Below are 15,960 nucleotides of genomic sequence, written 5' to 3'. Positions count from 1 at the left end.
TGTCCCCTTCCCCAACCAGCACCATGTCCCCCCCTCTTCTCCTGTTTCTGTAGACAGACAGACACTTGTTATAGACCTGTCCCCTTCGCCACCAGCACCATGTCCCCTCTTCTCCTCCTGGACCTGTAGACAGACAGACACTAGTTATAGACCTGTCCCCTTCCCCAACCAGCACCATGTCCCCCCCTCTTCTCCTGTTTCTGTAGTGAGACAGCTTGATGTACAGGACACCCCCTGGACAGGACACTAGTCTATCACGGGGCCTTACCTCCAATCTAATCTCCTTAATGCCGAGTGCCAAGCAGAGACTCATCAGGTCTCATTTGTACAGTCTTTGGTATGACTTGGCCAGGTATTGAACTCCCAACCTTTCAATCTCTGGGGTGGACACTCAAGGTCACCTGAGTTGGGTATTTCCTACATACAGCGGTCACCAACCTTTTCTGAGTCAAGATCACTTTCGCATTGAAAAAGCAAGTTGAGATTTTACATTACATTTTTGAATTCGTGTTAAAAAAATAAATAATCGAACATCAACTTTATAAAACCAGTTGTGTAGGAATGAGGTTTGTGCAGTAGGCCTTATACATTATCACAGCATAATGACTATATACATTATCACAGCATAATGGCCTTATACATTATCACAGCATAATGGCTATATGCCTGGCCTTATACATTATCACAGCATAATGGCCTTATACATTATCACAGCATAATGGCCTTATACATTATCACAGCATAATGGCCTTATACATTATCACAGCATAATGGCCTTATACATTATCACAGCATAATGGCTATATGCCTGGCCTTATACATTATCACAGCATAGTGGCCTTATACATTATCACAGCATAGTGGCCTTATACATTATCACAGCATAGTGGCCTTATACATTATCACAGCATATTGACTATATACATTATCACAGCATAGTGGCTATATGCCTGGCCTTATACATTATCACAGCATAATGGCTATATGCCTGGCCTTATACATTATCACAGCATAATGACTATATACATTATCACAGCATTATGGCCTTATACATTATCACAGCATAATGGCTATATACATTATCACTGCATAGTGGCCTTATACATTATCACAGCATAGTGGCCTTAGACATTATCAAAGCATAATGACTTATACATTATCACAGAATAGTGGCCTTATACATTATCACAGCATAATGGCCTTATACATTATCACAGCATAGTGGCCTTATACATTATCACAGCATAGTGGCCTTATACATTATCACAGCATAATGGCTATATGCCTGGCCTTATACATTATCACAGCATAATGACTATATACATTATCACAGCATTATGGCCTTATACATTATCACAGCATAATGGCTATATACATTATCACTGCATAGTGGCCTTATACATTATCACAGCATAGTGGCCTTAGACATTATCAAAGCATAATGACTTATACATTATCACAGAATAGTGGCCTTATACATTATCACAGCATAATGGCCTTATACATTATCACAGCATAGTGGCCTTATACATTATCACAGCATAATGTATATATACATTATCACAGCATAGTGGCCTTATACATTATCACAGCATAATGGCTATATGCCTGGCCTTATACATTATCACAGCATAATGGCCTTATACATTATCACAGCCTAATGGTTATATGCCTGGTCTAATACATTATCACAGCATATTGACTATATGCCTGGCCTTATACATTATCACAGCATAGTGGCCTTATACATTATCACAGCATAATGGCCTTATACATTATCACAGCATAGTGGCCTTATACATTATCACAGCATAGTGGACTTATACATTATCACAGCATAGTGGCCTTATACATTATCACAGCATAATGGCCTTATACATTATCACAGCATAATGGCCTTATACATTATCACAGCATAATGGCCTTATACATTATCACAGCATAATGGCCTTATACATTATCACAGCATAGTGGCTATATGCCTGGCCTTATACATTATCACAGCATAGTGGCTATATACATTATCACAGCATATTGACTATATACATTATCACAGCATAGTGGCTATATACATTATCACAGCATATTGACTATATACATTATCACAGCATAGTGGCTATATACATTATCACAGCATAGTGGCCTTATACATTATCACAGAATAATGACTATATACATTATCACAGCATAATGGCTATATGCCTGGCCTTATCCATTATCACAGCATAATGGCTATATGCCTGGCCTTATACATTATCACAGCATAATGGCTATATGCCTGGCCTTATACATTATCACAGCATAATGGCCTTTACATTATCACAGCATAATAGCTATATGCCTGGTCTAATACATTATCACAGCATATTGACTATATGCCTGGCCTTATACATTATCACAGCATAATGGCCTTATACATTATCACAGCATAATGGCTATATGCCTGGCCTTATACATTATCACAGCATAATGGCTATATGCCTGGCCTTATACATTATCACAGCATAGTGGCTATATGCCTGGCCTTATACATTATCACAGCATAATGGCCTTATACATTATCACAGTATAATGGCTATATGCCTGGCCTAATACATTATCACAGCATATTAGCTATATGACAGGTCTAATACATTATCACAGCATATTGGCTATATGCCTGGTCACAGCATAGTGGCTATATGCATGGTCTAATACATTATCACAGCATAATGGCTATATGCCTGGTCTAATACATTATCACAGCATAGTCGCTATATGCATGGCCTAATACATTATCACAGCATATTGGCTATATGACAGGTCTAATACATTATCACAGCATATTGGCTATATGCCTGGTCACAGCATAGTGGCTATATGACTGGTCTAATACATTATCACAGCATATTGGCTATATGCCAAGCCTAATACATGATCATATTGGCTATATGCCTGGTCTAATACATTATCACAGCATATTGGCTATATGCCTGGTCTAATACATTATCACAGCATATTGACTATATGCCTGGCCTAATACATTATCACAGCATATTGACTATATGCATGGTCTAATACATTATCACAGCATAATGGCTATATGCCTGGTCTAATACATTATCACAGCATAGTCGCTATATGCATGGCCTAATACATTATCACAGCATATTGGCTATATGACAGGTCTAATACATTATCACAGCATATTGGCTATATGCCTGGTCACAGCATAGTGGCTATATGACTGGTCTAATACATTATCACAGCATATTGGCTATATGCCAAGCCTAATACATTATCATATTGGCTATATGCCTGGTCTAATACATTATCACAGCATAGTGGCTATATGCCTGGTCTAATACATTATCACAGCATATTGATTATATCCTGGCCTAATACATTATCACAGCATATTGGCTATATGCCTGGTCTAATACATTATCACAGCATATTGACTATATGCCTGGCCTAATACATTATCACAGCATAGTGGCTATATGCCTGGTCACAGCATAGTGGCTATATGCCTGGTCTAATACATTATCATATTGGCTAAATGCCTGGTCTAATACATTATCACAGCATAGTGGCTATATGCCTGGTCTAATACATTATCACAGCATATTGGCTATATGCCTGGCCATTATATTATCATATTGGCGATATGCCTGGTCTAATACATTATCACAGCATATTGACTATATGCCTGGTCTAATACATTATCACAGCATATTGACTATATGCCTGGCCTAATACATTATCACAGAATATTGTCTATATGCCTGGCCTAATACATTATCACAGAATATTGACTATATGCCTGGCCTAATACATTATCACAGCATAGTGGCTATATGCCTGGTCTAATACATTATCACAGCATAATGGCTATATGCCTGGCCTAATACATTATCACAGCATAGTGGCTATATGCCTGGCCTAATACATGATCATATTGGCTATATGCCTGGTCTAATACATTATCACAGCATATTGGCTATATGCCTGGTCTAATACATTATCACAGCATATTGACTATATGCCTGGCCTAATACATTATCACAGCATATTGACTATATGCCTGGTCTAATACATTATCACAGCAAAGTGGCTATATGCCTGGCCTAATACATTATCACAGCAAAGTGGCTATATGCCTGGTCACAGCATAGTGGCTATATGCCTGGTCACAGCATAGTGGCTATATGCCTGGTCTAATACATTATCATATTGGCTAAATGCCTGGTCTAATACATTATCACAGCATATTGGCTATATGCCTGATCTAATACATTATCATATTGGCTATATGCCTGGTCTAATACATTATCACAGCATAGTGGCGATATGCCTGATCTAATACATTATCATATTGACTATATGCCTGGTCTAATACATTATCACAGCATATTGGCTATATGCCTGGCCATTACATTATCATATTGGCGATATGCCTGGTCTAATACATTATCACAGCATATTGACTATATGCCTGGTCTAATACATTATCACAGCATATTGACTATATGCCTGGCCTAATACATTATCACAGAATATTGTCTATATGCCTGGCCTAATACATTATCACAGAATATTGACTATATGCCTGGCCTAATACATTATCACAGCATATTGACTATATGCCTGGCGTAATACATTATCAGGGCATAGTGGCTATATGCCTGGTCTAATACATTATCACAGCATATTGACTATATGCCTGGCCTAATACATTATCACAGCATAGTGGCTATATGCCTGGTCTAATACATTATCACAGCATAATGGCTATATGCCTGGCCTAATACATTATCACAGCATAGTGGCTATATGCCTGGCCTAATACATGATCATATTGGCTATATGCCTGGTCTAATACATTATCACAGCATATTGGCTATATGCCTGGTCTAATACATTATCACAGCATATTGACTATATGCCTGGCCTAATACATTATCACAGCATATTGACTATATGCCTGGTCTAATACATTATCACAGCATATTGACTATATGCCTGGCCTAATACATTATCACAGCATAGTGGCTATATGCCTGGTCACAGCATAGTGGCTATATGCCTGGTCTAATACATTATCATATTGGCTAAATGCCTGGTCTAATACATTATCACAGCATAGTGGCTATATGCCTGGTCTAATACATTATCACAGCATAATGGCTATATGCCTGGCCTAATACATTATCACAGCAAAGTGGCTATATGCCTGGTCACAGCATAGTGGCTATATGCCTGGTCACAGCATAGTGGCTATATGCCTGGTCTAATACATTATCATATTGGCTAAATGCCTGGTCTAATACATTATCACAGCATATTGGCTATATGCCTGGCCATTACATTATCATATTGGCGATATAACTGGTCTAATACATTATCACAGCATATTGGCTATATGACTGGTCTAATACATTATCACAGCATATTGGCTAAATGCCTGGCCTAATACATTATCATATTGGCTATATGCCTCGTCTAATACATTATCACAGCATAGTGGCGATATGCCTGGCCTAATACATTAACACAGCACATTGACTATATGCCTGGTCTAATACATTATCACAGCATATTGGCTATATGCCTGGCCATTACATGATCATATTGGCGATATGCTAGTCTAATACATTATCACAGCATATTGACTATATGCCTTGCCTAATACATTATCACAGCATAGGGGTTATATACATTATCACAGCATAGTGGCTATATGCCTGGCCTAATACATTATCACAGCATATTGACTATATGCCTGGCCTAATACATTATCACAGCATATTGGCCTTATACATTATCACAGCATATTGACTATATACATTATCACAGCATAGTGGCTATATGCCTGGCCTTATACATTATCACAGCATAATGGCTATATGCCTGGCCTTATACATTATCACAGCATAATGACTATATACATTATCACAGCATAGTGGCCTTATACATTATCACAGCATAATGGCTATATACATTATCACTGCATAGTGACGTTATACATTATCACAGCATAGAGGCCTTATACATTATCACAGCATAATGACTTATACTTTATCACAGAATGGTGGCCTTATACATTATCACAGCATAATGGCCTTATACATTATCACAGCATAGTGGCCTTATACATTATCACAGCATAATGGCCTTATACATTATCACAGCATAATCACCTTATACATTATCACAGCATAATGGCCTTATACATTATCACAGCATAGTGGCTATATGCCTGGCCTTAAACATTATCACAGCATAGTGGCTATATACATTATCGCCGCATATTGACTATATACATTATCACAGCATAGTGGCTATATACATTATCACAGCATATTGACTATATACATTATCACAGCATAGTGGCTATATACATTATCACAGCATAATGGCTATATACATTATCACAGAATAATGACTATATACATTATCACAGCATAATGGCTATATGCCTGGTCTAATACATTATCACAGAATAATGGCTATATGCCTGGCCTTATACATTATCACAGCATAGTGGCCCTATACATTATCACAGCATAATGACTATATACATTATCACAGCATATTGACTATATGCCTGGCCTAATACATTATCACAGCATATTGACTATATGCCTGGCCTTATACATTATCACAGCATAATGGCTATATACATTATCACAGCATATTGACTATATGCCTGGCCTTATACATTATCACAGCATCTTGACTATATGCCTGGCCTTATACATTATCACAGCATAATGGCTATATACATTATCACAGCATATTGACTATATGCCTGGCCTTATACATTATCACAGCATAATGGCTATATGTCTGGCCGTATACATTATCACAGCATAATGGCTATATGCCTGGTCTGATACATTATCACAGCATATTGGCTATATGCCTGGCCTTATACATTATCACAGCATAGTGGCTATATGCCTGGCCTTATACATTATGACAGCATAGTGGCTACATGCCTGGCCTTATACATTATCACAGCATAATGGCTATATGCCTGGTCTAATACATTATCACAGCATAATGGCTATATGCCTGGCCTTATACATTATCACAGCATATTGACTATATGCCTGGCCTTATACATTATCACAGCATAGTGGCTATATGCCTGGTCTAATACATTATCACAGCATAATGGCTATATGCCTGGCCTTATACATTATCACAGCATATTGACTATATGCCTGGCCTTATACATTATCACAGCATAGTGGCTATATGCCTGGTCTAATACATTATCACAGCATATTGACTATATGCCTGCCCTAATACATTATCACAGCATAGTGGCTATATGCCTGGTCTAATACATTATCACAGCATAGTGGCTACATGCCTGGCCTTATACATTATCACAGCATAATGGCTATATGCCTGGTCTAATACATTATCACAGCATAATGGCTATATGCCTGGCCTTATACATTATCACAGCATATTGACTATATGCCTGGCCTTATACATTATCACAGCATAGTGGCTATATGCCTGGTCTGATACATTATCACAGCATATTGGCTATATGCCTGGCCTTATACATTATCACAGCATAGTGGCTATATGCCTGGCCTTATACATTATCACAGCATAGTGGCTACATGCCTGGCCTTATACATTATCACAGCATAATGGCTATATGCCTGGTCTAATACATTATCACATCATAATGGCTATATGCCTGGCCTTATACATTATCACAGCATATTGACTATATGCCTGGCCTTATACATTATCACAGCATAGTGGCTATATGCCTGGTCTAATACATTATCACAGCATATTGACTATATGCCTGCCCTAATACATTATCACAGCATAGTGGCTATATGCCTGGTCTAATACATTATCACAGCATATTGACTATATGCCTGGCCTAATACATTATCACAGCATAGTGGCTATATGCCTGGTCACAGCATAGTGGCTATATGCCTGGTCTAATACATTATCATATTGGCTAAATGCCTGGTCTAATACATTATCACAGCATAGTGGCTATATGCCTGGTCTAATACATTATCACAGCATAATGGCTATATGCCTGGCCTAATACATTATCACAGCATAGTGGCTATATGCCTGGCCTAATACATTATCACAGCATAGTGGCTATATGCCTGGTCACAGCATAGTGGCTATATGCCTGGTCTAATACATTATCATATTGGCTAAATGCCTGGTCTAATACATTATCACAGCATAGTGGCTATATGCCTGGTCTAATACATTATCACAGCATATTGGCTATATGCCTGGCCATTACATTATCATATTGGCGATATTCCTGGTCTAATACATTATCACAGCATATTGGCTATATGCCTGATCTAATACATTATCATATTGGCTATATGCCTGGTCTAATACATTATCACAGCATAGTGGCGATATGCCTGGCCTAATACATTAACACAGCATATTGACTATATGCCTGGTCTAATACATTATCACAGCATATTGGCTATATTTCTGGCCATTACATTATCATATTGGCGATATGCCTGGTCTAATACATTATCACAGCATATTGACTATATGCCTGGCCTAATACATTATCACAGCATATTGACTATATGCCTGGCCTTATACATTATCACAGCATAATGGCTATATGCCTGGTCTAATACATTATCACAGCATATTGACTATATGCCTGGCCTAATACATTATCACAGAATATTGTCTATATGCCTGGCCTAATACATTATCACAGAATATTGACTATATGCCTGGCCTAATACATTATCACAGAATATTGGCAATATGCCTGGCCTTATACATTATCACAGCATATTGACTATATGCCTGGCGTAATACATTATCAGGGCATAGTGGCTATATGCCTGGTCTAATACATTATCACAGCATAGTGGCTATATGCCTGGTTTAATACATTATCACAGCATAATGGCTATATGCCTGGCCTAATACATTATCACAGCATAATGGCTATATGCCTTGCCTAATACATTATCATATTGGCTATATGCCTGGTCTAATACATTATCACAGCATATTGGCTATATGCCTGGTCTAATACATTATCACAGCATATTGACTATATGCCTGGCCTAATACATTATCAGAGCATAGTGGCTATATGCCTTGTCTAATACATTATCACAGCATATTGACTATATGCCTGGCCTAATACATTATCACAGCATAGTGGCTATATGCCTGGTCACAGCATAGTGGCTATATGCCTGGTCTAATACATTATCATATTGGCTAAATGCCTGGTCTAATACATTATCACAGCATATTGGCTATATGACTGGTCTAATACATTATCACAGCATATTGGCTAAATGCCTGGCCGTATACATTATCATATTGGCTATATGCCTCGTCTAATACATTATCACAGCATAGTGGCGATATGCCTGGCCTAATACATTAACACAGCACATTGACTATATGCCTGGTCTAATACATTATCACAGCATATTGGCTATATGCCTGGCCATTACATTATCATATTGGCGATATGCCTGGTCTAATACATTATCACAGCATATTGACTATATGCCTTGCCTAATACATTATCACAGCATAGGGGCTATATGCCTGGCCTAATACATTATCACAGCATATTGACTATATGCCTAGCCTAATACATTATCACAGCATATTGGCCTTATACATTATCACAGCATATTGACTATATACATTATCACAGCATAGTGGCTATATGCCTGGCCTTATACATTATCACAGCATAATGGCTATATGCCTGGCCTTATACATTATCACAGCATAATGACTATATACATTATCACAGCATAGTGGCCTTATACATTATCACAGCATAATGGCTATATACATTATCACTGCATAGTGGCCTTATACATTATCACAGCATAGAGGCCTTATACATTATCACAGCATAATGACTTATACATTATCACAGAATAGTGGCCTTATACATTATCACAGCATAATGGCCTTATACATTATCACAGCATAGTGGCCTTATACATTATCACAGCATAATGGCGTTATACATGATCACAGTATAATCGCCTTATACATTATCACAGCATAATGGCCTTATACATTATCACAGCATAGTGGCTATATGCCTGGCCTTAAACATTATCACAGCATAGTGGCTATATACATTATCGCAGCATATTGACTATATACATTATCACAGCATAGTGGCTATATACATTATCACAGCATATTGACTATACACATTATCACAGCATAGTGGCTATATACATTATCACAGCATAATGGCTATATACATTATCACAGAATAATGACTATATACATTATCACAGCATAATGGCTATATGCCTGGTCTAATACATTATCACAGAATAATGGCTATATGCCTGTCCTATACATTATCACAGCATAGTGGCCCTATACATTATCACAGCATAATGACTATATACATTATCACAGCATATTGACTATATGCCTGGCCTAATACATTATCACAGCATATTGACTATATGCCTGGCCTTATACATTATCACAGCATAATGGCCTTATACATTATCACAGCATATTGACTATATGCCTGGCCTTATACATTATCACAGCATAATGGCTATATGTCTGGCCGTATACATTATCACAGCATAATGGCTATATGCCTGGTCTAATACATTATCACAGCATATTGGCTATATGCCTGGCCTTATACATTATCACAGCATAGTGGCTATATGCCTACCCTTATACATTATCACAGGATAGTGGCTATATGCCTGGCCTTATACATTATCACAGCATAATGGCTATATGCCTGGTCTAATACATTATCACAGCATAATGGCTATATGCCTGGCCTTATACATTATCACAGCATATTGACTATATGCCTGGCCTTATACATTATCACAGCATAGTGGCTATATGCCTTGCCTAATACATTATCACAGCATAATGGCCTTATACATTATCACAGCATAATGGCTATATGCCTGGCCTAATACATTATCACAGCATATTGGCTATATGACAGGTCTAATACATTATCACAGCATATTGGCTATATGCCTGGTCACAGCATAGTGGCTATATGCCTGGTCTAATACATTATCATATTGGCTATATGCCTGGTCTAATACATTATCACAGCATAGTGGCTATATGCCTGGTCTAATACATTATCACAGCATAGTGGCTATATGCATGGCCTAATACATTATCACAGCATATTGGCTATATGCCAGGTCTAATACATTATCACAGCATATTGGCTATATGCCTGGTCACAGCATAGTGGCTATATGACTGGTCTAATACATTATCACAGCATATTGGCTATATGCCTGGCCTAATACATTATCATATTGGTTACTTGCCTGGTCTAATACATTATCACAGCATAGTGGCTATATGCCTGGTCTAATACATTATCACAGAATAGTGGCTATATGCATATCCTAATACATTATCACAGCATATTGGCTATATGACAGGTCTAATACATTATCACAGCATATTGGCTATATGCCTGGTCACAGCATAGTGGCTATATGACTGGTCTAATACATTATCACAGCATATTGGCTATATGCCTGGCCTAATACATTATCATATTGGCTACTTGCCTGGTCTAATACATTATCACAGCATAGTGGCTATATGCCTGGTCTAATACATTATCACAGCATATTGACTATATGCCTGGCCTAATACATTATCACAGCATATTGGCTATATGCCTGGTCTAATACATTATCACAGCATATTGACTATATGCCTGGCGTAATACATTATCACAGCATAGTGGCTATATGCCTGGCCTAATACATTATCATATTGGCTATATGCCTGGTCTAATACATTATCACAGCATATTGGCTATATGCCTGGTCTAATACATTATCACAGCATATTGACTATATGCCTGCCCTAATACATTATCACAGCATAGTGGCTATATGCCTGGTCTAATACATTATCACAGCATATTGACTATATGCCTGCCCTAATACATTATCACAGCATAGTGGCTATATGCCTGGTCACAGCATAGTGGCTATATGCCTGGTCTAATACATTATCATATTGGCTAAATGCCTGGTCTAATACATTATCACAGCATAGTGGCTATATGCCTGGTCTAATACATTATCACAGCATATTGGCTATATGCCTGGCCATTACATTATCATATTGGCGATATGCCTGGTCTAATACATTATCACAGCATATTGGCTATATGCCTGATCTAATACATTATCATATTGGCTATATGCCTGGTCTAATACATTATCATAGCATAGTGGCGATATGCCTGGCCTAATACATTAACACAGCATATTGACTATATGCCTGGTCTAATACATTATCACAGCATATTGGCTATATGCCTGGCCATTACATTATCATATTGGCGATATGCCTGGTCTAATACATTATCACAGCATATTGACTATATGCCTGGCCTAATACATTATCACAGCATATTGACTATATGCCTGGCCTAATACATTATCACAGCATAGGGGCTATATGCCTGGCCTAATACATTATCACAGCATATTGACTATATGCCTGGCCTAATACATTATCACAGCATATTGGCTATATGCCTGGCCTAATACATTATCACAGCATATTGGCTATATGCCTGGCCGTATACATTATCACAGCATAGCACTCTACAGCCATGTTATCGTTGGCTTTTCTACCACCGCCCTAATTGACCAGTCGACCTGTTGGTATCCACTGCCCTAATTGACCAGTCGACCGGTTGGTAACCACCACTGCCCTAATTGATCAGTCGACCGGTTGGTAACCACTGCCCTAATTGACCAGTCGACCTGTTGGTAACCACTGCCCTAATTGACCAGTCGACCGGTTGGTGACCACTGCCCTAATTGACCAGTCGACCGGTTGGTAACCACTGCCCTAATTGACCAGTCGACCGGTTGGTAACCACCACTGCCCTAATTGACCAGTCGACCGGTTGGTAACCACCACTGCCCTAATTGACCAGTCGACCTGTTGGTAACCACTGCCCTAATTGACCAGTCGACCTGTTGGTGACCACTGCCCTAATTGACCAGTCGACCGGTTGGTAACCACTGCCCTAATTGACCAGTCGACCGGTTGGTACCAACTGCCCTAATTGACCAGTCGACCGGTTGGTGACCACTGCCCTAATTGACCAGTCGACCGGTTGGTGACCACCGCCCTAATTGACCAGTCGACCGGTTGGTGACCACCGCCCTAATTGACCAGTCGACCGGTTGGTGACCACCGCCCTAATTGACCAGTCGACCGGTTGGTGACCACCGCCCTAATTGACCAGTCGACCGGTTGGTGACCACCGCCCTAATTGACCAGTCGACCGGTTGGTGACCACCGCCCTAACTGACCAGTCGACCGGTTGGTGACCACCGCCCTAATTGACCAGTCGACCGGTTGGTGACCACCGCCCTAATTGACCAGTCGACCGGTTGTTGACCACCGCCCTAATTGACCAGTCGACCGGTTGGTGACCACCGCCCTAATTGACCAGTCGACCGGTTGGTGACCACCGCCCTAATTGACCAGTCGACCGGTTGGTGACCACCGCCCTAATTGACCAGTCGACCGGTTGGTGACCACCGCCCTAATTGACCAGTCGACCGGTTGGTGACCATCACCCTAATTGACCAGTCGACCGGTTGGTGACACCGCCCTAATTGACCAGTCGACCGGTTGGTGACCACCGCCCTAATTGACCAGTCGACCGGTTGGTGACCACCGCCCTAATTGACCAGTCGACCGGTTGGTGACCACCGCCCTAATTGACCAGTCGACCGGTTGGTGACCACCGCCCTAATTGACCAGTCGACCGGTTGGTGACCACTGCCCTACATAGTGTACTACCTGGCCTATGGGGACACATCTGGGTCCATTTTACAACCAGGAGGAGTTGGCAAGACGGTATGGCTGGTGACGGCACAAACAGATCTGCTCCTAGTCCAGGAGTGTGTGTGGCTGGTGACCCAGGAGTGTGTGTACGGATGGTGACCCAGGAGTGTGTGTACGGCTGGTGACCCAGGAGTGTGTGTACGGATGGTGACCCAGGAGTGTGTGTACGGCTGGTGACCCAGGAGTGTGTGTACGGCTGGTGACCCTGGAGTGTGTGCGGTTACCTTGACGAAGGAGGAGCAGGGGAACGTGGCAAAATCAGACAAAGCTCTAGCTCCAGGTCTCTGGGTCACCACATGTTCTGATACCTCATCCTGTGTGAGAGAGAGAGAAAACAGGTGACAGAGGAGAGAGAGAGAAAAAATAGGGGAGATGTTATAGAGGAGAGAGGGAGAAGGGAAGGGATCAGTAGAAAAGTTATTTAGCATACTGCAATCACACATTTGCCTGCCCTCCTTCCTACCACTCCTGTCCAAGGCAGCATGCATTCAGGGATACATTTTGTATTGTCGGGATTCAATCCGATCGCGCCTGTCAACAATGCACCATTTAAAGGTAACTTTCAACTGAGGCGACATCTGCAGTATTTCTTCGTGAACGCGGGAACATTGTCTTTAAAAAGATGAATTGTGAACAAACGGGGATAGGATTGAAGACCTAGGTGTTTGTTTACCTTCAGTCTGTCCAGAGTGTTGCTAAGGGACTGGAGTCTGGCTGTGTGTTCCAACAGCTGTGCACTAGGAGTTACTGCTCAACAACAAAACATAAAACACAACGTCAATCTGCTACACTTACAGAAAAAAAAAATATATATTTTTTTGAGTATGAATATGCTTTCGTGACAGTTTTTTTGGGGGGCCTTTATGTAAACAGTTCCGTCATTGAGAACTAACTCTTCGACAGGTACAACAGAGAACAAGAAGGGGGGGCAGGGCCATCATACCTGGGGATTTGCCAGTGATGTCCACCACTTTGACGTTGGCACTCATCTGCAGTAGCGTGTCCAGTAATTGGTCAGTCTTACGATAGAGGGCGCTAGAGAGCACCTGTGGGTAAGAGCCGTCTCTAGTGGGGAGCTTGGAGACATGGAGAGGTGGTAGGGAGGACAGCTGGGCACGCATCTTCTCAGCCTGGAGGAGGAGGAGGAGGAGGAGGGAGGGGGGAGGAGATAGTGGGAGGGTTAAGGAGAGAGTGGGAGGGAGGAAGGAAGCAGGAGGAAGAGGAGGAGGAGGGGGAGAGGAGGAGGAGGGAGGAGAGGAGGAGGAGGAGAGGAGGAGATAGTGGGAGGGTTAAGGAGAGAGTGGGAGGGAGGAAGGAAGGAGGAGGAGGGGGAGAGGAGGAGGAGGAGGAGAGGAGGAGGAGGAGGAGGAGGGAGGAGAGGAGGAGGAGGAGGAGATAATGGGAGGGTTAAGGAGAGAGTGGGAGGGAGGAAGGAAGGAGGAGGAGGAGGAGGGAGGAGAGGAGGAGAGGGGGAGGGGGAGGAGATAGAGGGAGGGTTAAGGAGAGAGTGGGAGGGAGGAAGGAAGGAGGAGGAGGAAGAGGAGGAGGAGGAGGGGGGAAGGAAGGAGGAGGAAGAGGGAGGGGGAAGGAGAATGGGGAGGAGAATGGAGAGGAGGAGAGGAGGGGGAAGGAGTGGCACTCAGGCTACCTTTCACCGAGTTGACATGATCGCAACAAACTGAAAATCGTTTCCAATCGTTTAGTTCTAAAAACATGATTTTTATTGTTCCGTTCCACTAAAATATAAGTCCTGATCCGTTTCAAACCCCCAAAAAGGACCAGTTTATATTGTTCCTTTTTGTCCCTTTTTAAACCTCTGAAATCATCTTTTCTTTTACATTTAGCTCAACATGAAATAACTTTACTAATTATGCAGTGTGAATAGAACAGCTTGCTATGGAGCGGACACACTATAGCTCAGTGAGCTGTTTACACGTGTGGTGAAAAGACAAGTTTAGGGCGCGAGATGCGACTGAAATTTTTCAGGTGGGGAGAAAGAGAGAAGCTGGAAGAGGAGGCTTGAAGTGCTGGGCATCTTGTGAT

The 15,960-nt window shown here is 40.8% G+C and overlaps 1 protein-coding gene across 1 annotated transcript in view; it reads right to left on the bottom strand.

The window, feature by feature from the left end:
• Window positions 1-15,960, bottom strand: part of dctn1b (dynactin 1b) — a gene marked incomplete in the record, with an annotated part of 103,850 nt that overhangs the window by 644 nt on the left and 87,246 nt on the right. The window contains 3 exon segments of the mRNA XM_029712617.1: window positions 14,142-14,231; window positions 14,591-14,664; window positions 14,861-15,047. Coding sequence (XP_029568477.1) covers window positions 14,142-14,231; window positions 14,591-14,664; window positions 14,861-15,047 — 351 coding nt within the window.

Source organism: Salmo trutta, chromosome 25 (assembly GCF_901001165.1).
Source record: "Salmo trutta chromosome 25, fSalTru1.1, whole genome shotgun sequence".
NCBI lineage: Eukaryota > Metazoa > Chordata > Actinopteri > Salmoniformes > Salmonidae > Salmo > Salmo trutta.
Note: the sequence above shows the minus strand (reverse complement) of the source record. Positions and strands in the feature narration are given on the sequence as shown.